General features: G+C 34.8%; 1 protein-coding gene across 1 annotated transcript in view; it reads left to right on the top strand.

The window, feature by feature from the left end:
* The window catches only part of ywhaba (tyrosine 3-monooxygenase/tryptophan 5-monooxygenase activation protein, beta polypeptide a), a 38,286-nt gene extending 19,659 nt beyond the window's left edge, over positions 1-18,627 (top strand). The window contains exons 4-7 of the mRNA XM_059330262.1: positions 2,326-2,449; positions 9,369-9,532; positions 11,543-11,638; positions 15,162-18,627. Coding sequence (XP_059186245.1) covers positions 2,326-2,449; positions 9,369-9,532; positions 11,543-11,638; positions 15,162-15,218 — 441 coding nt within the window. The 3' untranslated portion in view covers positions 15,219-18,627. The remainder of the gene's footprint in view (positions 1-2,325; positions 2,450-9,368; positions 9,533-11,542; positions 11,639-15,161) is intronic.
* The last annotated feature ends 5,871 nt before the right edge of the window (positions 18,628-24,498 follow it).

Here is a 24,498-nt window from a genome sequence, read left to right as displayed (position 1 = left end):
TAGAAATGCGGTAATGCTTTCCCGGCTTAAATGGGTTAACTATTGGGATATTCATTCGTTGGATAGGTATTCTGTTTTCAATTTTGGGATTCAGATATTTCTTCTTTTAAATAGTCTAGAAAAATTGAATTTAAAAATATGAATTGCTTTTAATTAAGCCAAGACATGTTCCAGCGTTGTTTCCTTTCCTGCTCAGTGTGAGTGTTGACTGCTGTCAGTTTCTATCACCTCCTGTTTCACCGAGGGCAGCACTCTGCAGTCTGTTAGCTGTTTTATTCCAACAACGTTATGCTGAAAAATAACGTGCATGCAGGCTAAAACTCAACCGTGGTGCTGTGTCGGGATTAAGCCCTGCTGTAAACTGGATGTTGAGGAACAAACGGTGTGGGTGCAACATTGCTCACAACGTGTTGCCCACTGCTGGATGGCGAGGAGAAACACTCGTACTTGTCATTTTTTGGTTGATCACACTGCTGTTGGTGGGCGTGTTAACCACTACAGACTTCTGACTGCTGCCTCGCTTCTCATGCTGAGTGGGCACTGAAACAGTTGGAGGAGCAGAGATGGGTGAAAGTGTACAAAAAGTGTCTGAAACAGTTAACAAAATGCATAGATATAGATATATATATATATATATATATATATATATATATATATAGATATATAGATATATAGATATATATATATATAGATATATAGATATATAGATATAGATAGATAGATAGATAGATAGATAGATAGATAGATATATATAGAGATATAGATATAGATATATATATATATATATATCTATATATATCTATATATATATATAGAGATATAGATATAGATATATATATATAGATATAGATATATATATATATATATCTATATATATCTATATCTCTATATATATATATATCTATATAGATATATATATTGTTAACTGTTTCAGACCACAAAAGATGAATATTAAATACTTCATCCACCTACATTGTATTTAAGTGGACTTATACATATAATTTCATTTTTAAAAACATCAAATTAATTTTTTTTTTTAGTATTTCTACATTTACACATTTCGTCAATATTGAGCAGAACATATTCTAAATACAGCCATTTTTTTTCAAAAGTTTTGACAAATTATGTAAAAGTGTTATATACCATGGTGTAGCAATGGAAACGTGGATTGTATTTTTTCTCATTTTAGTTCACATTTATTTTCCTGTATATATAATCTGATTTTTATGGGGGAAAAATGACTGGTTACACCAACTGACACTGGGTTAGATCACGTCATTGACCCATATAGCAAAATGGTACAACTTATGAAAAAAACAAACTATTAATGGATGAAATAACTGCAATTTTGTCAAATCCAGCAAATTAGACACCTGACAAATCAAGGTACTTTATTGCATTGATGCAAAACTTAGTCCTGCTCATTGATATACAACATTCTGTAGTTCACAGGAGTCAAAATACTGTGGTTCCCAACAGGGAAGTCATGCCTTCAGTAAACGGATAAAATAGAACAGGGATGGGCAACTGGAGGCCCGGGGGCCTCATACGGCCCGCACCCTCACTAGAAGTGGCCCTCAGTACAACTACATGCATTTGAGCATGAAATCTTTAAAGTGCAGTGTAAAAATGCACAAAATTACTTCTTGCAATTAATGTTGGTCTGCTGTTCTTGCACTGAAAAAAAAAAGAAATCGCAGTAAGTGGTTATTTTTTATTTGCTTCAAACCTTTTGTATTCCTATTTATACTGTTATACATGCATTTGAGCATTAAATATGTTAAGATACTGCACTGTAAACATATTTAAAATGTCAGTTTCATCATATCTGGTTAAGTGCTGCTCCTATATGTGGCCCTGTGGTAGTGAACATGAAACATTGTGGCCCCCTGCAGCATTTAAGTTGCCCATCCCTGTAATAGAACCAGATCTACCATGTAACAAGCGTCCTGCAGCCTCAATGTGCTGGTAAGAACCGCCAAAAGACCAGCAGCTTCAGTGCCTTTCCACCAAAGACTGATTCTTATCAGTAGCCGTTGGTAACCAGCAGTGCAGGCGTACATGTTAACTATGCAGTGTGTGTGTGTGTGTGTGTGTGTGTCCACACCCTCCACGTCACACACGGTTGGTAACTTCAACGCCACGCCTCAAACAAACACTTGATTTCGCAAAGGCTGCAGTGGCGAGACACAAATAATCTGTAATCAAGTCTATTTACTTTTGTACTGGCAGTTTTTTTCCTGTATGAGGAATAGACAGAATAATCTGCTAGTCGATCTTCATAATTCTGTTTTTAAACCTTCCTTGTCGTCTTGTCTGTTTCAGAACCTGCTCGACAAATTCCTCATTGTCAACGCATCTCAGTCGGAGAGCAAGGTGTTCTACCTCAAAATGAAAGGAGACTACTACAGATACCTGTCAGAGGTGGCTGCTGGGGACACAAAGAAGGGTGAGTGTGACCATTTTAATAATGGAGACGATATATTTACAACACTTATCATTTAGGATACGTCATTCAAAATTATCCAAACAACAATCAAATTGACCACAAAATGATCAAAAAAAAAAGACACAAATTGACCAAAAAATGACATAAAATTAAGCAAAAAAGGACTCAAATTGACCAAAAAATGACCACAAATGGCCCAAGAAAGACACAAATTGACCAAAAAAAAGACACAAATTGACCAAAAAAAAGACACAAAATGACCAGAAAAGAAACAAAATGACCAAAAAAGAAACAAAATGACCAAAAAAAGATAAAAAATGACCAAAAAAAGACAAAAAAAGACAAAAAAAAAGACAAAAAATGACCAAAAAAGGCAACGAAATGACCAAAAAAGACACAAATTGACCACAAAATGATAAAAAAAAGACACAAACTGACCAAAAAAGACACAAAATGACCAAAAATTACATAAACTTAAGCAAAAAAGGACTCAAATTGACCACAAAATGACCACAAAAGACACAAATTGACCAAAAAAAGACACAGCAGCAGCCATCTCCTTTTATATAATGAAGAAATTAATAAAGAAATGTAGAAAGAAAATGATACAGAAGTAGGAGAATTAGCACAAAGGTAAATAAAAAACATTAAAATGGAAAAAAAATTCACATCAATTAATTAGATTTAGATTTAGTCATTTTTCAGACCAGATCCAAAGCGACTTACGGGAAAAAAGGGGAACAATCAAGGAATAGTGCAATAAGAGCCTTTAGTGCAGTAATAAGTGCTAGTGACAAGTCGTGTTGTGCTAGAAGATGCATACATTTGTTTATTTACAATTTTTTTTGTACATTTAATGCCATATTGAGTTAGTTTACTATTTAATTTTGTCAGCTCCGTCCTCCATATGGAGCTTAGTAGGATTCAGTGTCTTGTTAACGGACGTTTGTTGACTGAGGGAGTCTGACTCAGTAAAGGGAGGTTTCATTACTCAGTCGGCTAATCAACCTAACCTAGTGTGCCTTTTTTTCTTTTTATTGCGCAAACAAGAGTTGGTTACTGTTTGCTGTGTTTCTCAGAGTAAATATTCCTTTTTATTAAACGGAACTAGTTAAACATTTTCATTGCTCGCAGTAAAATGGTCAAAGTGACCGTTTTTATTGCTGAGAGCTTGAAGCTCCAAAAGATGGAAAGTCAGCAGGGATAGCTGTGTCTTCAAAGAGTTGAAGACCTTAAGAGCATAATTTAGCGTGTGGTTTAAGTGTCTTTTAAATAATGTATTAATGTTGAGGCAGTATAATTACTGTAGATCAGTAGTTCTCAACATTTTTTAATGTTATGACCCCTAATTTAACCTGCATGTTGTCTCACTGAACAGAATCTCACAGTTCAGATCAGACAAACTCAGTTGATACGACGAATTTTGGACAAATAATGAAGCAGACAATAACTAAAACATCTCTCTGTCTGTGCATTTATATATATATTTTAATATTTTATTGTTCCTTTTAATCTAAGTCCTTTGCTATCAGTTTAAAGGTCCATTCTGACCTCCTGAGTGTGTAACAGTCAACTTCAAGACAGAGACTCCTTGGAGAGTAACAACTTGATACTTTGGGATTTGTCAGAAAAGACACAAAATTACCCAAAAAAGAATCAAATTGACCACAAAATGATCAAAAAAAGATACAAAATGATCAAAAAATTACATAAAATTAAGCAAAAAAGGACTCAAATTGACCACAAAAAGACACAAAATGACTGAAAAAAGACACAAATTGAGAACATGATCAAAAAAATAAACAAAATGATCAAAAAAATAAACAAAATGATCAGAAAAGACACCAAATGACCAAAAAAAGAAACAAAATTATCAAAAAAAAGACAGAAATTGACCACAAAATTATCAAGACACAAAATTACCACAAATAAAACAATGACCAAAAAAGATACAAATTGACCACTTGATCAAAAAAAGAAACAAAATGATCAAAAAATTGCATAAAATTAAGCAAAAAAGGACTCAAATTGACCACAAAATGATCAAAAAAAGATACAAAATGATCAAAAAATTGCATAAAATTGAGCAAAAAAGGACTCAAATTGACCACAAAAAGACACAAAATGACTGAAAAAAGACACAAATTGAGAACATGATCAAAAAAAGAACCAAAATGATCAAAAAAATAAACAAAATGATCAGAAAAGACACCAAATGACCAAAAAAAGAAACAAAATGATCAAAAAAAGACAGAAATTGACCACAAAATTATCAAAAAGACACAAAATTACCACAAATAAAACAATGACCAAAAAAGATACAAATTGACCACTTGATCAAAAAAAGAAACAAAATGATCAAAAAAAGAAACAAAATGATCAAAAAATTGCATAAAATTAAGCAAAAAAGGACTCAAATTGACCACAAAATGATCAAAAAAAGATACAAAATGATCAAAAAATTGCATAAAATTAAGCAAAAAGGGACTCAAATTGACCACAAAAAGACACAAAATGACTGAAAAAAGACACAAATTGAGGACATGATCAAAAAAAGAACCAAAATGATCAAAAAAAGAAACAAAATGATCAAAAAATAGCATAAAATTAAGCAAAAAAGGACTCAAATTGACCACAAAAAGACACAAAATGACTGAAAAAAGACACAAATTGAGAACATGATCAAAAAAAGAACCAAAATGATCAAAAAAATAAACAAAATGATCAGAAAAGACACCAAATGACCAAAAAAAGAAACAAAATGACCAAAAAAAGAAACAAAATGATCAAAAAAAGAAACAAAATGACCAAAAAAGACACAAAATTAGTTTAAAAAAGACACAAAATGACCAAAAAAGATGAAAACCAAGGTTGAGAATAGCTGCAGTAGATAATTAAGGCGGTCACTGAGAAGATGGTCAGTCTACACTGTATTTTATATCATGTGGTTAAAGGTCACACAGCTTGATGATCTGCTCCATGTCTCTAAGGCAGAAAGTCACTGTGTGGATGGTGGAGGGAATAAAAACACATTTGAGAATATTTTCATCATGTATGTGGCAGAGAGAGAGAAATGGCCGTTTATGGGAACAGTCTCAGCCGTGATGTCATTCGTTGACATTATTCATACCAAGTCACTGACAGCGATACTAACAATCAGACTTGTAGCACCTTCAAAAGGTCACAAACAAATAATCAGATGAAGATTACAGGAAAAAAACAGCCTAATCATTTCATCAAACAGTTCTTTGCTCGTCTATTTATATCCTTTTGCTCCAGCTCCTGTTGTTAATGCTGAGACTCCTCCAGACTGTTGCCAAGAGACAGTAACCCATAATGCTTAGCAGCCATTGTAAAGGAAATTGAGCCTAGCGTATATAGTGACACTCCTCTACTGTGTTTACTGATGGCAGGTTGACATGTGCACTAATTGTCCTAAAACAAAGGTTTCAGACTGACGCACATACACTACTGTATGTACACACCAACTTTTCCAGAATTTAATTGAAAATTATGCAGTTTAATGTCTCAGTGTACTCTGAAATTAATGCACATTTGCAGCATTTAAAATTCTTTATTGAGCATGATAGTGTTTTGAAAGTAAAAAAAAAAGATTCAAAATCACATTTTATGTTGGACTAAAGGACTAAAAGACACAAAATGACCAAAAAAAGACACAAAATGACCAAAAAAAGACACAAAATGACAAAAAAAACCCACCAAAAGACACAAAATGACTAAAAAAAGACACAAAATGACAAAAAAAGACACAAAATGACTAAAAAAAAGACACAAAATGACTAAAAAAAAGACACAAAATGACTAAAAAAAAGACACAAAATGACTAAAAAAAAAGACACAAAATGACAAAAAAAGACACAAAATGACTAAAAAACCCCACCAAAAGACACAAAATGACCAAAAAAAAGACACAAAATGACTTACAAAGACATGAAAAGAATTCAAAAATAGCCCAAGACTCCATAGAGTTAAGTTGTTAACCCATTTCTTGTTCCATGAAAAAGGCCTACTTATTTTTCAGTTTTGGTTAAGCTTACCTTTTTTTTTTCTGCATTTACAAAATGGATTTGCACAAATTATACAGAAATTCCTATTCCCCTCAGGATGAATTATAATAACTTTGGTGACCCCGTGACTTTCCATCTTGCTGCATCAGGTCAACATTTTAAATAGTCTGATTCTTAAAGGCAGACTTGTTGCCTCCATCAGACTAGCATGATAGTGTTTTGGAAGTTAAAAAAAAAGATTCAAAATCACATTTTATGTTGGACTAAAGGACTAAAAAAGACACAAAATGATTAAAAAAAGACACAATGACCAAAAAAAGACACAAAATGACCAAAAAAAGACACAAAATGACCAAAAAAAGACACAAAATGACCAAAAAAAGACACAAAATGACCAAAAAAAGACACAAAATGACCAAAAAAAAAGACACAAAATGACCCAAAAAAGACACTAAATGATTAAAAAAAGACACAAATTGAATAAAAAGACACAAAATGACAAAAAAAGACAAACTGATTATAAAAAGACACAAAATGGCTAAAAAAAAGATACAAAATGGCTAAAAAAAAGATACAAAATGATTAAAAAAAGATACAAAAATGATTTAAAAAAGACACAAGGACCAAAAAAGACACAAAATGATTAAAAAAAGACACAAAACAACCAAAAAGACACACAAACTAAAGACTAAAAAGAGATACAAAATGGCCAAAAAAGACACACAATGACCCAAAAAAGACACACAATGACCCAAAAAAGACATTAAATGATTAAAAAAAGACATAAAATGACCACAAAATGATTTTAGTGGTGTATACAGGCAGGATGAAAAGGATTAAAAAATGGACTAAATAGCCCAAAAAGATAGAGTTAAAAGTTTGTTTCCAGGCAGAGTTCGGGGTCACTGCAGATACAGACACTGCCACACACACACACACACACACACACACACACACTCCTACTGCGTCATAAGTGATGAAGAGTTTTTACATTGTTTTTAAGGAGAAACCTTCTTACTGTGCCCTTCAGGTCATAGCTAAAATATGCAAAACTAATGTTATTTAGAGCTGCGTAATTCATATAATTTTACTTTTAAATTACAATTTTGGCTTCCAACAATTATGATAACAAGATAAACGAGGAAAATATTAATGAGCCGCATTATAAATCAGCCCTGTTTGTTTCCAACAGAGAGCTTTCAGCCCTTTCCAACAGCCCAAAGTCTCTCTGAGCCCGGCAGCGGCAGGTTTAGTTCAACTGGAGCCAAGACCACGGAAACAGACTCTTTGTTTCCAAAGTCATTGAGTAATCATGTTAATAATCTTTTTCTCAGTATCGACCAAAATAAGCCATAATCAAGCAGCCCTAATGACATTCCCATCAGCCTCATTTATAGCTTGTGTTTAGTGCTAATTTAGTGCTAAACACACTAAGACAGTAAACACAGCAGACCTGGTTAATATCAGCTGTTAGCATGGATGCTAATGTTAGCATGTAGCTCTAGTTTAGCCTCACAGAGCAGCACGTTTGTAGCTTTCAGAGGAATATATTCACTGCAGCTCACAGTAAAACAGGTTCCTCTTGATAGAGTTTAAGGTTCAGTGATAAATAAGATAAAGGTTGGCAAGATGTCAAATGGTGTAACCACAAAAGAATGATAAATATTAAATTCTTTATCCACCTAATAGGGTTGGCACAATACTAAAATTTTCAACTCGATACCGATGCTCAGGAAAATATTCGATACTCGATACCATTTTCGATACCACAAAGTATCAAAGACCCCAAAATTTAACAGAAATATTTTTATTAACAAGAAAAATGCAACATGTAAAAATTAACAGAACCACAGGTTAAATATTTATAATAAAAACAGTTGTGCAAAAAGAAACTGCAACTATGATAACAAGCTTCAGATACTCGATACTTTTGAAAATGAGTATTGTATCCGCATACGTTTTAGTATCGATATTTTTTTGAATAGCGATTCTTTTGACAACCCTATCACCTACAGTGTATTTAAGTGGATTTATACATGTAATAATCATCATAACATGACATCAAATGATTTTAAGTATTTCTACATTTACACATTTCGTCAATATTGAGCAGAACATATTCTAAAACAAACATTTTTTTCTAAAGTTTTGACAAATTATGTAAAATTTGTTATATACCATAATGTTTTTCTCATTTTAGTTCACATTTATTTTCCTGTATATAATCAGATTTTTATGGGGGAAAAGTACCTGGTTACACCAACTGACACTTTTTGTTTACAAAACAAGAAACAAGATACAGAAAGTTAAGTGTTTTACATTTGAACATTTTGAACAAACTGGGAAAGGTATGCATATGTAAAAGTGCAAATAGGAAAGAAAAGAAAAATAAATTATCCACCAGGGAGTTTCGAAATGAAATGTTAGTAATACAAACTATTATTTAATGTTTTATTGGGTCTAATGATTTAAGTACAAAACGGCATTAGAGGGTCATCCATACAGTCCTTCTGTCTGTTCCAGATTAACATATTTAACCCACTTGGACCACAGTTTAACACATTTATCTTTGTGAAAAAAGACATAAAATTATTTAAAAAAGACACAAAACAACCAAAAAGACACAAAATGACTAAAAAATACACAAATGGCCAAAAAAGACACAAAATAACCCAAAAAAAAGATTCAAAAATGGACAAAATAGCCCCCCCCCCAAAAAAAAGGCGAAGGGAGAAGCTAATCCTCTCCATAAGATAAATGTCATTTACTATAAGATCCTCTCCTGCACCGTAGGAGGCTCAGGGAGCAACCAACCATTTGTCGAGTTTAGATGAATTGTCCAGGATGACAGTGTGTAATTGTGTTTGATGTGTGTGTTTTCTGTCTTACAGACACGGTGGAGAACTCTCAGCAGGCCTACCAGCAGGCCTTCGACATTAGCAAGAAGGACATGCAGCCAACACACCCCATCCGGCTGGGCCTGGCCCTCAACTTCTCCGTCTTCTACTACGAAATCCTCACCTCGCCAGAGCAGGCCTGCGCTCTGGCCAAGCAGGTGGGTGCACAACCATTTCCTTATTTCCCTCATGTTTTATGGTAATACAGCAGACCTGGGCAATGGGCGGCCTGCGGGCCACATCCAGCCCATTAGACTAGAGCTAACAAGCACTTTTACCATAGTTAAGACAACAAATATAGCCACTAATATATATGACAGAATAAATAAACTTTAACAAACCTTGTGTCCTGTCAGTCAGCCACTATAGAAGCCTTTTAGATACTTTATATCAACTTTATATGAATTATGACGCACTCGTTATTATTATTATTTTTCATTTAACCGTTCTACCGGTTATTTCCTGCCACTACCTTTCAAAATGAAAGCACCCGTTTTACACTGGACGGCACCTTTTCAAAATAAAAGCATCACAACATTGTAAAACACCTTGAAAATGTACAAACATGAAAAACAAACTATATAATACAAAAACACCAATAGGAACCTTGCTAAAGGTCATTTACAGTTGTGTTTAAAGTAAATGTTAAAGTGATATAGTGATTGGAGTATTTACTACTTTTTACTGCTATATTTGATTTACTCCACATTAACAGTCTTATCATAACATGTATTCCTATCAGTAGCAGCTCAAAACCAGATAATTTACTGTATTTTATAAAGCGATTACATTAATATTGAGCAGAATTTAGTTCAGAGTTTTGGTCCGGCCCCTGCAACCTTCGTGGTGTTGGTCATGTGGCCCTTTGGGAAAATTAATTGCCCACCCCTGTAATACAGGTGAGGGACAGGTGGACAGACAGGTTGCTAGTTGGAACAGAGTCCCTCCAGCTGCTGAGCTCTTCTCCTGGCAGAGCTGCAGTCCTCCAAACCTGACAGACTCCACATGTCACCAGTTTAAACCCTGAGACTCAAGAGACTATGTCTAGAGAAAAGTAGACACTCGCTAACAGAAGCACTCAGGTCTAGTGGAGCATTATAAAGTTCACACCACTGTGGGGGAAAAAATCACAACATCCAACTCGACTCAGAATAATTTGGCTCAAAAGGCTGCTACATGTTACTTTACATCAGGGATGGGCAACTGGCGGCCCGGGGGCCACATACGGGCCGCACCCTCACTTGAAGTGGCCCTCAGTACAACTACATGCATTTGAGCATGAAATCTTAAAAGTGCAGTGTAAAAATGCAGAAAATTACTTCTTTCAATTAATGTTGGTCTGCTGTTCTTGCACTGAAAAAAAAAAAAAAATCACAGTAAGTGGTTATTTTTTATTTGCTTCAAACCTTTTGTATTCCTATTTATACTGTTAAACATGCATTTGAGCATGAAATATGTTAAGTTACTGCACTGTAAACAAATAGACACAAAATAAACAAATAGACTCAAAATGACAAAAAAAACTCAACACAAAATGAACAAAAGACTCAAAATGAACAAAAGAAGACTCAAAATGAACAAAAGAAGACTCAAAATGAACAAAAAAAGACACAAAATGAATAAAAAAAGACACAAAATGAACAAAAAAAGACACAAAATGAACAAAAAAGACAAAATGAACAAAAAAGACACAAAAAAAGACAATGAACAAAAAAAGACAAAATGAACAAAAAAAGACACAAAATGAACAAAAGACATAAAATGAACAAAAAAGACAAAAATAAACACAAAAAAGACACAAATAGACGCAAAATGAACAAAAAAAGACACAAAATTACCAAAAACATGAAATCTTATTTGCTTCAAACCTTTTGTATTCATATTTATACTGTTAAACATGCATTTGAGCATGAACTATGTTAAGTTACTGCACTGTAAACATATTTAAAATGTCAGTTTCATCATATCTGGTTAAGTGATGCTCCTATATGTGGCCCTGTGGTAGTGAACATGATAAATTGTGGCCCCCTGCAGCATTTAAGTTGCCCATCCCTGGTTAACATGATAAGAAAACTAAAGCAAACGTAGAGGAGGAACTGGAGAGAAATCTAACTTGGATGTTAGTTATTTTTAAGAAGTATTGACATGTTCTGTGTTGGTCCCTGCAGGCGTTCGACGAAGCGATCGCCGAGCTCGACACCTTGAACGAGGACTCGTACAAAGACAGCACGCTGATCATGCAGCTACTAAGGGACAACCTCACTGTGAGTACACACTGTGTGTGACCATTTCATGCACCAAAATGTATCAGAGAACATCTGTATTTACTGTGTGTTAGCCTAACTTTGATCATAATCAAACATAAGTGAAAATGCACGGGATGTTTTATTAAGCTTGCATTTAATTGTACAGCAAAGGTTCCAGTAGGGGTGTGCCATATCATATCGTTCACAATAATATCAGTATATTTTTCTTATGTTTAAAAAAAAAAAATGCATATCATGATATTGGCAACGTTCCTACTTCGACTAAGTCGTTTTAATCACAAAAAGCTACTTAGTCTCTGTTGTTAAACACACGCAGCTTTCAAAATAAGAGCACAGTGTGTTAAGAGAATCCACCACAGAACTTACAAGAAGACTGTCAAAATAAGATGCCTTAAATAAAACATACAAGAACCTTTATTCTCCTTTACAAAATGTCATTAAAATATGCCCCCGGAACCCCTAAATGGATATTTTTATTATTTGCTCATACTCAAGAGTCAAGAGTAAGTTGTTTTGTATTTGGCAACTGTTGCGATTTGCACTTCAAACTACATTTTAGATTTTTAATTATTTATACAGACTAAAAAAATCATATCTTTTTAAGTATTTCTTATATTGTCAAGAGTATCGTTATTGCAAAAATAGCCTGCAATATCGTGATTTTTAGGGCCATATCGCCCAGCCCTAGGCTCCAGTCTATTCTGTTTCTGTTAGTGTAGATGACTAATGTATCAATATCAAGTTTCATGTACAACAAGTCAACAAAATGCATAAAAAACACAAGATCACAATGTGTTAGATAGTACTTTACTGAAGTATTTCCCAGCCTTGTCTATGACACTCTGTTCCTACTGAGGACATAAATCTTTAAAATTGATATTACAGCTAAAACATTTTTAAAGGGCTCAGTAATTACCTAAAACAGTTGGGACACTGTAATCAGCAGCAAACCAAGGAAAAAGTACATTTGTTGGCGGCTATTTTTTATATTTTGCAGTGGATTAAACACAGACTATATCTCTGAGAGGTGCTACCCTGATTTTTTGTATTTTTGTAGGTATCTCCTTAATTTAACACACCTGATGATGATCTGCTCGTTATCACTTGGCTGGAGGTCCTCACAGGCTCGATAACGAGCGTATCGTATCAATCAGGGGTGTTAGAGAAGGGAAATACCTAAAACAGGGTGTCAAACTGATTCTAAAAATGGCGGTGTAGCTGCTGGTTTTTGATCCAACCAAGCAGGAGATGAGTTTGACACCCTGACCTAAACATGCAGGTAGTTTTTCTCAAGGAGGCGGGGCTTAAACCGCGGTCTGAGACCACGTACAGGAAGTGGAAGTAGCCCTGGGCAACGCCCTATGATGCAAAAAAAAAAAAGGTTAATGGTCCCAGTTGCAAGTCTGTTTTTTTTTAATACTGCACGATGTTCGTTGAGTAAATGATGGTCCAGTTTAAAGTAATATGGACGAGTAAAATAGGACATGCTTACTGAAAAGGCAACCTGTCAATCAGGCGTTTTTATTGATTGCTTAATTGAAGTTTATTTCGAATATGAAAACAAAATAATAAAAAAAGAGTCAGACAAAACATTTAACATGTAGAATACATATTTGAAAAGGAGTAAGAAGAAGTAAAACGTATAAACTCCCACCCCCTCTCCTTAAATATGACGAGTTAAAATCCTTGTCTAAACATTTCTTGTATTACAAAACATAAATATAATTTACCTATACACCGTATTTAATAGTTATAATAACAGAATCCTACCTCATTGAAAATGTAATGCAAGTTTTTAGGAGCAACTGTTGTTGCCATATTTAAAATAAAAATAAAAAGTGAATGATGACAAACTTATGAGTTGTCACCAAGTTTATAATAGTTTTGGATTTGTCATTAGTTTTATTAGTTTAGTTTTATCATTTAGTTTTTTAGAGTGAGTTTGCTAGTTTTAATTAGTTTTTATTTTCTGGAAAATGCTTTAGTTTTAGTTTAGTTTTTATTAGTTTTAGTGTTTGTTGGTTGCCAGACTCAATAAGGTCACAATAAATGTTGCCTTTATTTCCTTTGTCTGATCCATCTCAGCCCCAATAAGTTTATTAAGCCATAAAACCAGATAGATGAAATAGATTTCATATCAACCAAAAAGGTTTACGTATGAAAAAAGTTGACAAAGACGAAAACGAAGGACATTTTCACTATAATTTTAGTTGGTTTCAGTTAGTTTTGTAACCACAAAATACTGTTTCAGTTATCGTTTTTGAAAAAAAACTCTTTTTATTGTTATTTCAGTTAACGAAAATGTATTTTCAATTCTACTTTTGGTTATTTCGTTAACTATAATAACCTCTGAGTTGTTTCCAGTGACAGGTTAATGTTAGGTGTTGGGCTTATTATATTTTTTGGGGGGGGTTTATTTAAAAATGTTTTGTTTATTTTGGTTGAAAGGACGCTACTCTTTATAGAAGCCATGTTTGCCTGGATTCATGATGTCCAGGATTACAATCAATGATACTGGTTAAAGCTGTATTGTTTTGTTTTGTTTTTTTGTATTTTATTTGTTTTCTGATCAAATGCATTTGACCAGTTATTCCTAAACATTTAATCCAAACGGCTATAATTCAATGGTTTGATTCTACAAACTGTCTTTTAACCCTCCTGTTGTCCTCGGGTCAAGGAAGGAAGAAGAGGGAGGATGCAAAGGGAAGTAAAAAAGGATGGAGGAAAGAAGGAAGGAAGGAAAGAAAGAAGGATAGAGGAAGGAAAGAAGAGAGGAGGAAAAGGAGAAAGAATGGAAAGGAGAGAGAAAGGAAGGAGGATGGAGGAAAGAAAGGGGAGGAGAAGAAAGGAAGGAAAAAATAAAGAAGGGGGGAGAAAAGGAGGGAGGCAGGAAGGAAAGAGGGCAGAAAGGAAGGAGGAAGGAAAGAAAGAAAGAAGGAAGGAGGGAGAAAAGGAGGGAGGCAGGAAGGAAAGAGGGCAGAAAGGAGGGAGGAAGGAAGGAAAGAGGGCAGAAAGGAAGGAGGAAAGAAAGAAAGGAGGGAAGGAAAGGGAAGAAGAAATGAGGATAGAGGAAGGAATGGAGGCGGGAGGGATGAAAGAAGGAAGGAAGGAGGAAAGGAGAGGAAATCAGGAGGAAGGAAAGAAGAGAGAAAGTAAAGGAGATAGCGGAAGGAGGAAAGAAAAGAAGGGAAGGAGGGAGGAAAGGAAGGAAAGAAAGAAAGGAGGGCGAGGGAAGGAAAGAAGGACGGAGGATAGAGGAGGGAGGAAAGAAGGAAGTAAGGAGGAAAGAAGAGAGGAAGGCAGGAGGAGGGAGGAAAGAAGGAATAGTCAAAACAGATCGGGTCAATTTGACCCGGAAGGACGACAGGAGGGTTAAATTTGTGCTGCATTTTGTAATGAACTTTCGTGCTGCTGCACTTTTCTAATGTATTTTGGATGTATTTTACTGTTAAAGTTGTTGTAGGACTGTTGACATAAAACAGGAAGAACTAAAATCTCTTCTCTTGTCTCCTTCCTGCAGCTGTGGACATCAGAAAACCAGGGAGACGAGGCCGAAACCGGCGACGGAGAGAACTAGAGCGCACTTCACTGTTAACCCATCCCCACTCTCTTCCTCCTCCTTTTATCTCTCTTCCTCTTTCTTCTCTTCTTCCTCTCTTCGTACACATAAACAGCCCGTTCATTCCCTCGTCCCACTTTTTCAAGCCCAGCCTCCCGACTTCCCTTCTGTATAACCAACAGCATGAATAGTACCTGACCTTCACAGACAGATGATGTTAAAAATAAAGGAATAAATAAAAAAGGAGGTGGGGAAAAAGAGAAACTACTCCATCACCCCTCCATCCCTCCTCCTCCTCCTCCTCCTCCTCCTCCTCTTGTTCATGGCACTCCAAGGCAGGCCTCTGGTCAGTCTAGTCTTATAGCACGCTGGGAGGGTTTTTATCCCCAAACTCCAAAATTAATTATCTTTTAGAGGCCACATCCCCAAGTTTTACCCTCCTCCATTCCTTCTGTTCTTCCCTCACTCCTCTTCCCTCCTTCCTAACACCTCAGTATGTTCTCCCCCCCCCCCCTCTAGTAAGTTAATGCACATATATAGTTGTCCCCTCCCCCCTCCCCCCTCCTCGCTCTAGTGAGTTAATGCACTCATATAGTTGTCCATCCCTTCTCTTTTTGGCTTTTCTTAGTGTACTGGCAAATGGCTGGTTTTATTCCAATTTAAACAAAACAAAAAAAATGGTTATTAAACTGTCCGTTTATTTTCAACAAACACTGTGATGCTTAGTTTTTCCTCCACCTCGCCACCTGATCATCATCATCTTGTGGCGACAAAAAACAGAAACAATATTCAGCTGGGAGGGGGCGTGTTTGTGTTTGAGCAGCAGTGATATTCTGCTGAGGTTTATACAGAAGGGTCCTCCTACAAGGCTGTATTGTGACACTGACAAGTCTAAAAACAAAAGTGTTTTATCTGCTGTGTAATCAAACACTCACCGGTTATTATTTTTAGTTTTTTTTCTCCCCCCTTTAACCGAGATTTATTAAGTTTTATTCAAACCCATTCTGCATATTTTCAGTTCGGAGCTAAAAACTGATTTGAAAACTTACTAAAAACCCCCAAAAAACAAAAAAAAAAGCATACATTCCATCTTAATGTTTGAGAAGATTTTCATAATCGGGACCTGCCTGCTCCCTTTGATCCACCTCCAGTCAAGGTGCTGTTGAACATCAGTACTGCTGTCCCTCAACTTTAATTCCTTAACATGTTCATTTTTTCCCCCCTCTTGCGATTGCTCTTTTTTCTTTTTGTGTGTGTGTCTATAACAAAAAAAAAAAATCAGTCTTTTCCTTCCGGTTTTTGAAAACTGTAAAATTGTAAAACATTTTTAGAGCTTAACTGTAAATCTGTCTTTTGAAAAACAAAAAACGGTTTTGTCGATGTTGTTCGTTAACACCTGCTTGCAATGAAAACCTTGAAGCCGTTACAGTCAGCTGCTGTTTTATGCTTTTGGCATTTTTTTGGTACTTTTTTCTCCCCCCGCCCTCCTTTATGAGCCCCTTTAAGTGCTTGTACTGACAGAAAGTCTACAGAAAGTCTTTAAGTTTCCATACGCTGCTGAATCGTGTGTGTCACTGCCCGATCTGTACCGGAAACCCAATTTGGTTCAGATGTCTGCATGCTAATAAGCTCCAGATTATTATTCTATTCTATTTCTTCCTCTTTTTGATGCAGGCAGCGTTTCATCAAAACGTCGCCTGCCTCAAAAAGAGGAAGAAACTATCTGCTCCTTCTCTTTCTGCTGACAAAATTTGCCTGTTTTCAAAAAAAGGGGGCTCAAACTTTGTCATTTTCCAGCTAAAAAAGTAACTAAAATATGTTTCTAAAAACATATGAGGTGAGAAATAAGCAATGCAGTAACAGAATCTTCTATTTGACCTTAGCAGTACACAAGCAATGATATGATTGACAGCTGTGTCTCACACTGCTCAGCTCTGATTGGTTGTATTTCATACAGGTGCAATGGATTCTTGCATATGCAATAAAGAGCAGAGAAAAATTATGTTTTTTCACAGGTTATCTGTCTCACGTACACCTTCCCACATGCCGCAGAAAAGAAAATAAATAAATCATGTTTCCGGTACAGATCGGGGCAGTGGCGGTGTGATCTGCCAACAAGAAGACATGCCAACATTTATCAGCATGTAAATCTACTGCAAGCATAAAGTGGGGAATTGTAAACTCTCTGGAAGGACGCTTAACTTCCTGCTTCCTCATTTTCCAAAATAAGAGCATCTCGTTCCATCTTAGATAATCAAGATTGAAGCTGCAACAAAAAGTTGAGTCAAAGTTAGTTCTTAAACCTTAAAAAGAAAGTAAAACTTAAGGTTCTTGACTTTTTATCTGTCAAGAAGTTACATCTTACAGTAAACACTGCGACACAGGTGTAGCCGACTTTATTCTAACAACTTTATTCAGTCGGTGCTTTAGGCTAAAGCCAGCTAATCTTCTTTTAAAGTTCAAATGAGGAAGCAGCGATTTTAAGCGTCCCATTGAGTCCACAACAGGTCGAGCCAAATCTCCCGGCAGCCGATCAGCCAATCATCTGTTTGTGGAAGTGAGAACCTGTAGTTTGGATCACGGTTAATGTATTCAGGCTAGAGTTCATAAACATGTTGGATTATCTTTTTTTTTTTGACTGCATTTAGAAGAAAAAAAACACCCGATCAGCGGTTAACGGTACATTTTTCTGGCTCATTTTACAATATTTCTACACGTTGGAAGTGTCTGAAATCGCTCCGCGTGGTTTCTCTTTTTCCAGCGACCCTCTGCCTTTAGAGAGAAACTCTATGTTTGAAGCAAATTGACCCACTTTGAGAAATCTCTATCAAAAGCCCCTCGCTCTTCAAAAAGATTTTCTATTTCTTATCCACTCAGTGTCACAATAACCTTGTCACTAACCATCTCGACATTCCACTCTTTAGGTGTAGAAAAGTCATGTGTCTCAATGTTTTTTTTTCTTTTGCTGGGGACAAATGTTTTCATGCACTGAAGTTTAAAAGGTAAAAAAAAAAAAATTATTCCTCCCTGCCGCTCTTTTTCTCGTTAGCTGAACAAAAAGGCAGTTATTCTACGCTTTATAAGGAAAAAAATTATCCCATGCAGTAGTGAATGTGGCACCGAGCCTGTCTGTATATCTGGTATCTCAAATCATTTTGTTTTTACTGACCAGTATTATGCTTAAAATAAAAAGGAAAAAAAAAACATCCTAAAAAAACGACAAAAAAAAAAAAGTTTGCTTCTGTGACGGTTTTATTGCTTAGCGCGCACGTGGTTGTGAAAATTTAGACTTTAGCTTAAGGACAACAATAAAAATGAGAAAACTACAAAAAAAAACAAACAACCCTTCAACACCTTTCCCCCACCCTGGTTATTGAAGTAATACTAGATTTGTGTATGTCTTTTAAAAAAAAAAAATCCAACTCTAGTTTCACCTTACATGTTATAAACAGGACAAAATGTAAAAGACAATTTAAAGTGAAATAAAGGTTTTATCAGTTCCGAATCAACCCTGTTCTGTTTATTATCACCACTAGCCTGTTAATGACGCATGTTTTTCACTTTCTCATTGAGTCTCCTGATGCACAGCATGCACCACGCCTAGTTTCTTTTGGAAAGAACAGAAAACGATGCATTTCACACGATCTAAAGCACTGGAAGAGCATTTAAAACATCCAGCGATGTGCAGTTTCTTTTCAGAGGTTTGGGTTTATCTCTCAGAAATAGAAATATTCAACAGGATAACAGAAAGCTGCTGTGTTCACACGGACAATATATGGTTTAAAAAATGTTATTGCTGCTTTTGCATACTTTTATTCTCGCTTCTATTTCACACAAAACGAGACAAAACAAACAAAACAAAAAGTACACATTCAGATAAATCTACCGCAAGCATAAAGTGGGGAATTGTAAACTCTCTGGAAGTACACTTAACTTCCTGCTTCCTCATTTTCCAAAATAAGAGCATCTCGTTCCATCTCAGATGATCAAGATTGAAGCCTGAAACAAAAAGTTGAGTCAAATTTAGTTCTTAAACCTTGAAAAAAGAGTTAAACTTAAGGTTCTTGACTTTTATGTCAAGAAGTTACTGGAGTAGCATTTAAAACATCCAGCCAATCCTCAGACATGTGCAGTTTATTTTCAGAGGTTTGGGTTTATCTCACAGAAATAGAAATATAGAAATATTCAACAGGATAACAGAAAGCTGCTGTGTTCACACGGACAATATATGGTTTCAAAAATATTATTAGCATCTTGCATACTTTTATTCTGACTTCTATTTCACACAAAACGAGACAAAACAAACAAAAAGTACAGATTCAGATAAATGACGGTGACGATTCGGCAGATATTAACAGCTGTGGTCAACTTTATTCTCCAGTTATGGAAATAAATACTGGAGCTTAAACGTCATTTAACCGAGAAGCAGAAAGCTCGAAAGAAAAGGAACATTTTGTTTCAAATATGTAATTCAGTTATGACATAGTTGGATTCTTAACCCTTGTACATCACTTTCATAAAGTTTCTCCAATGTTCTTAGTGGACAAAAATGTCTGTCAAAAACTATATTATTTGTGACTTTTTAAAAAAATCCATAAACTGAATGCAAGGGGGATTTTCTTTCAGTCTGATAAACAGTCATGGAAAAAAATATTTGACCATTTATTCAACTTCTTGTAATTTTAGTTGAACCAGGTATTAAAATGATTATTTGTTTGGACAAATATAACAAAAATGGCTTAATTAATTTAATTTAATGAATTTAATTTAATAGCTGATATCTAGCCATTTTCCATGTTTTTTTGAATAATAACCAAAATCATTATCCAGAAAACCATGGAAAATGGCTAAATATCGGCTCTTAAATTAAACTCTTATGAGCCATTTTTGTTATATTTGTCCAAACAAATGCATCTTTAGTTGTGCCAGGTATTAAAATGAACATTTGTTTGGACAAATATAACAAAAATGGCTTATAAGAGCTTAATTTAAGAGCTGATATTTAGCCATTTTCCATGTTTGTTTTTTTGAATAATAACCAAAATCATTATCCAGAAAACCATGGAAAATGGCTAAATATCAGCTCTTAAATTAAACTCTTATAATTATAACAAAAATAGCTCATATTTGTCCAAACAAATGTACCTTTAGTTGTGCCAGGCATTAAAATGGACAAGAAATTGAATAAAACACTGGGTGGTCTCATATTTTTCTCCATGACTGTATAATAGTAGAAACCAGGAAAATAAATTTGTGCCGTGAGGCAAACATGAGAAAATGGTTCAATCTGTTGGAATAAAGTAAATAGATTTTATGCTGTAATGGAGGAGACACGGTGGTCTAGTGGTTAGCACTGTTGCCTCACAACAAGAGGGTTGCTAGTTCAACTCCCGCCTGCAGCTCTTCTGTGTGGAGTTTGCATGTTCTCCCCGTGTCAGCATGGGTTCTCATCGGGTCCTACGGCTTCCTCCCACAGTCCAAAAACACGCACTTAGGTTTATTCATGAAATAATACGATTTTTAATTGCCCGTAGGAGTGTATGAGAGTGTGATTGATCTCTATGGCTGTATCCTAAAGTCAAGGATCCTTCCTTGGTAGGATTCCTCCTTCAGAGTTGCTTGTATTCAGTTTAAAAACGGTTATAAATAACACAAAAGATTAAAGCAGACTGTCGGTCCCAGATTACACAATAAACAAATGTATAATTTTCTGAATGGCATAGCTGCATATACTTTGCACTTAGTAAATTATCATGTGACACATATAAATTAATAACTTTAGCGACTGAGGCGGCATTAATTAACTGAACTGGTAATGTATCAAGATGACGTTTATTATCTTTTAGCTTAATATTCTGCCATTTGTTTATTCATACTTTTTGCTTGACTTTGAGTTTTGTAAGTTATGTGATATAATTCAGTGTAAACTGAAAATACTTATATTTAAATTCATATTGCACCGCCGGCGTCGCTGTTTCTTCGCTCGCCATTTTTAAATTGGGACACAGCAAATGTGTGTAATTTTATCTTTATGGGTTTCTGAAGTGTCTAAGCGTCAGTTCTCAGGATACTCTATATTATAGATGTATTATCACTTATAAGGACCTGAGGTTTAACTTAAAAACTTCTAATTTTAAAAAACAACACTATAGCCAAAATTTGCCATATGCATTAACAGAGCTGAAATTATGGGCTGAAATATGTGCCACCAGAAACTGAATTTGAATGAATTATATTTGAATTGCTTAACTTGAATAATTGCATTAAAACACTGAATTTGAATCTGTATTGTACAATTTGAATCATTGCATTGAAAGACTGACTCTGAATTGTAATTTGAAATTGAATTTATTAGTTTGGAACTAAACATTCAGATCTCACAATTCATTGCAGAAAATCAACATTCAGATCACAAAATTAAAATTCAGTTCAAGTCCCAAACTAATAAATTAAATTTAAAATTACAATTCTTTGCAGTCTTTCAATGCAATGATTCAAATTATACAGTATAAATTCAAATATAAATAATTCAAATTCAGTTTCTGGTGGCACATATTTCAGCCTATATGAAATGCTCAAAACAATTCTGGGTCAATAATGTCCCAAATGATGCACAAGGGTTAATGAAGCTGTAGTTCATAACTTCCTTGTGTCTTAAAACAAACGTTTCCTGAACTGTTTCTTCTGTAAGTGGCCTCTCCTTATAAGGAAGTCCTTGAGCTTCACCTTTGCTCCAATTGGAGCAGATCTATGATGAGTCACGTCTCGTTTCTTAATGTTAGTTGCACTTTCGATTTGGGATCTCCTGCAGCTGAGGACGGAGAAGTTCAAACATGTCAACAAAATGTTTTTCCTGGTGTGATTCCCAACATTGGGATGTGGATTGTGATTAAAAAAACAAGTTGCTGCTACCAAATATTCATTGGCGGGTTAATGGTGAATAGGAATGACTGAAGTCTTCTAACATTAGTTGTGTGTCTCTTTTTATTTTTTTATTGTTCTTAGACGATTATTCTGCTGGAAAATGTGTCGGTTGACTAGTTTTCTCTTCCAACTCGACAGTTTTCTTTTATAAATAATTCTATACAATATGTTTGTGGGCACAACTCTATATGTCTATATGGCAACTATGAAGCTACAGCTAGTTAGCTTAGCATAGCATAGACTTGAAACAAGCTGGCATGAGTCCCAAAAATCCTATCTGCACCAAAACAGGTGTTTAGTCTAAAAACCAGATAAAACAGTAAATCTGAGGGAAATGATCTTGCTGCATGGACAGATAATTTACCTTGACAAGATTTATTAAATTAAGATGATTAAATCTAGAAATAAACATGTTGAACACTTAAAATAAGAAATTAACTCTTAAAACAAGATAAATGAAAGCTGCCAGCAGTGATGAACTGGCCCGAGCAGAGTGACCTGACAGTTTTTTTTTATCTTGGTAAGAAACAAATAATTGTCAGGTCACTGTGCTCTGGCCAGTTCATCGCTGCTTGCAATTATTTATTTATTTTTTAATTTCTCTTCTGTACATTTGTCTTTTTTGGTCAATTTGTGACTAAAAGATGATGTAAAAGACACAAAAAGACATTAAAAAAAAGAAACAAAAGATGTAAAATCACAAAATGGAGACAAAAAGACAAAAAACCCCACAAAATTTTTTTTTTTTTTTTTTTTTTATCTTAGTAAGAAACAATTGTCTTTTTACATCATATTTTGGTCACAATATGACCAAAAAAGACAAAAAATGTACAAAAGAGATACATTAAAAAAAATAAAAAAAATTAATTGCAAGCAGTGATGAACTGGCTCGAGCAGAGTGACCTGCAAATTATTTGTTTCTTACCAAGATAAAAAAAAACTTTAGATTTAGAAGTGTTAGATAATTCCTTATTTTTAAGCGTACAACATGCTTATTTCTAGATTTAATAATCTTAATTTAATAAATCTTGTCAAGGTAAATTATCTGTCCATGCAGCAAGATCATTTCCCTCAGATTTACTGTTTGATATGGTTTTTAGACACCTTTTTTGCAGTGTGATTAACATGTTCAGAGGAGGAACCGTGAGTAACGTACGTGTACAATGATTGATCGAACAAACACTTTTTTTTAAATAACAGACACACAGAAAACACACTACAACTCAGAATGAAAAACACAGAAACTGAAGAAAATACAGACAAATTGACAAAAAACTGCTAAGTCCCGGCTTTACAGTGTGTTCTGCAGGGAAAATACAACAGGATTTTGACTTTTTAACCGCCCTCTAGCTCAGTAGTTCTCAACCTTTTTGAGTCGCGACCCCCATTTTAACATGCATGTTGTCCACGACCCCCACTCACTGAACACAATCTCACACACACAGTTCAGATCACCCACAATAAAGAAACAAAATGACCAGAAAAAGGAAACAAAATGATCAAAAAAGACACAAATTGACCACAAAATGATTAAAAAAAAAAGACACAAAATGATTAAAAAAAGACACAAAATGACCAAAAAAGACAAAATTACTAAAAAAAAAAAAAAAGACAAAATGACCAAAAAAAGACACAAAATGACCAAAAAAGACAAAATTACTAAAAAAAAAAAGACAAAATTACAAAAAAAAAAAAAAGGCAAAATGACCAAAAAAAGACACAAAATGACCCAAAAAGACTAAAACACATGAACACTTTAACACAGTGGAGACAGAGCTGACTTCCAAAATGATTTGGCGACCCCCAGAAATCATCTCACGACCCCAATTGGGGTCCCGACCCCAAGGTTGAGAACAGCTGCTCTAGCTTACATCACTTCAGCACTCCTATTGGTGGTGGGAATGCCAACAGAAAAAGGGGAAAAAAAGACCTTTAAACAGGGTTCGTAGGCTTTAGCAGTGGTCAAATTCAAGCATTTTTCAAGGACTTCCAAGGTAAATTTTCAAGCTTTTCCAGTATCTTCCACCTGTTGTAAACTGCATGTTTTAGATGAGTACTTACATACTAAAAGGGGAGATTTCACTGAACCATAGCAACAGAGATGGTGTTACACTTTTAGAAGACGCTCTTCATTTCAGATAGGCTACTCATTATTTTTACATTGAACATGTGATTATCTATAGTCTAGAGATGGATATAGTCAGATTGCAAGAGAAATACAGGAAGAATTTCAAGCATTTACAAACACTTTATCCAAAATCCTTGAAGCACTTTTTAACCCATAAGAACTGATGGTGACACCGTGTAACAAACACTTTAAATCTTCTAGAAAGCGTATTTTTTGTGACGAGGTTAAGTTAAAACCCATTTAACA

The sequence above is a fragment of the Centropristis striata genome, chromosome 3 (assembly GCF_030273125.1).
Source record: "Centropristis striata isolate RG_2023a ecotype Rhode Island chromosome 3, C.striata_1.0, whole genome shotgun sequence".
NCBI classification, from domain to species: domain Eukaryota; kingdom Metazoa; phylum Chordata; class Actinopteri; order Perciformes; family Serranidae; genus Centropristis; species Centropristis striata.
The sequence above is the reverse complement of the archived record's forward strand: the minus strand, read 5'-3'. Positions and strand labels throughout refer to the sequence as shown.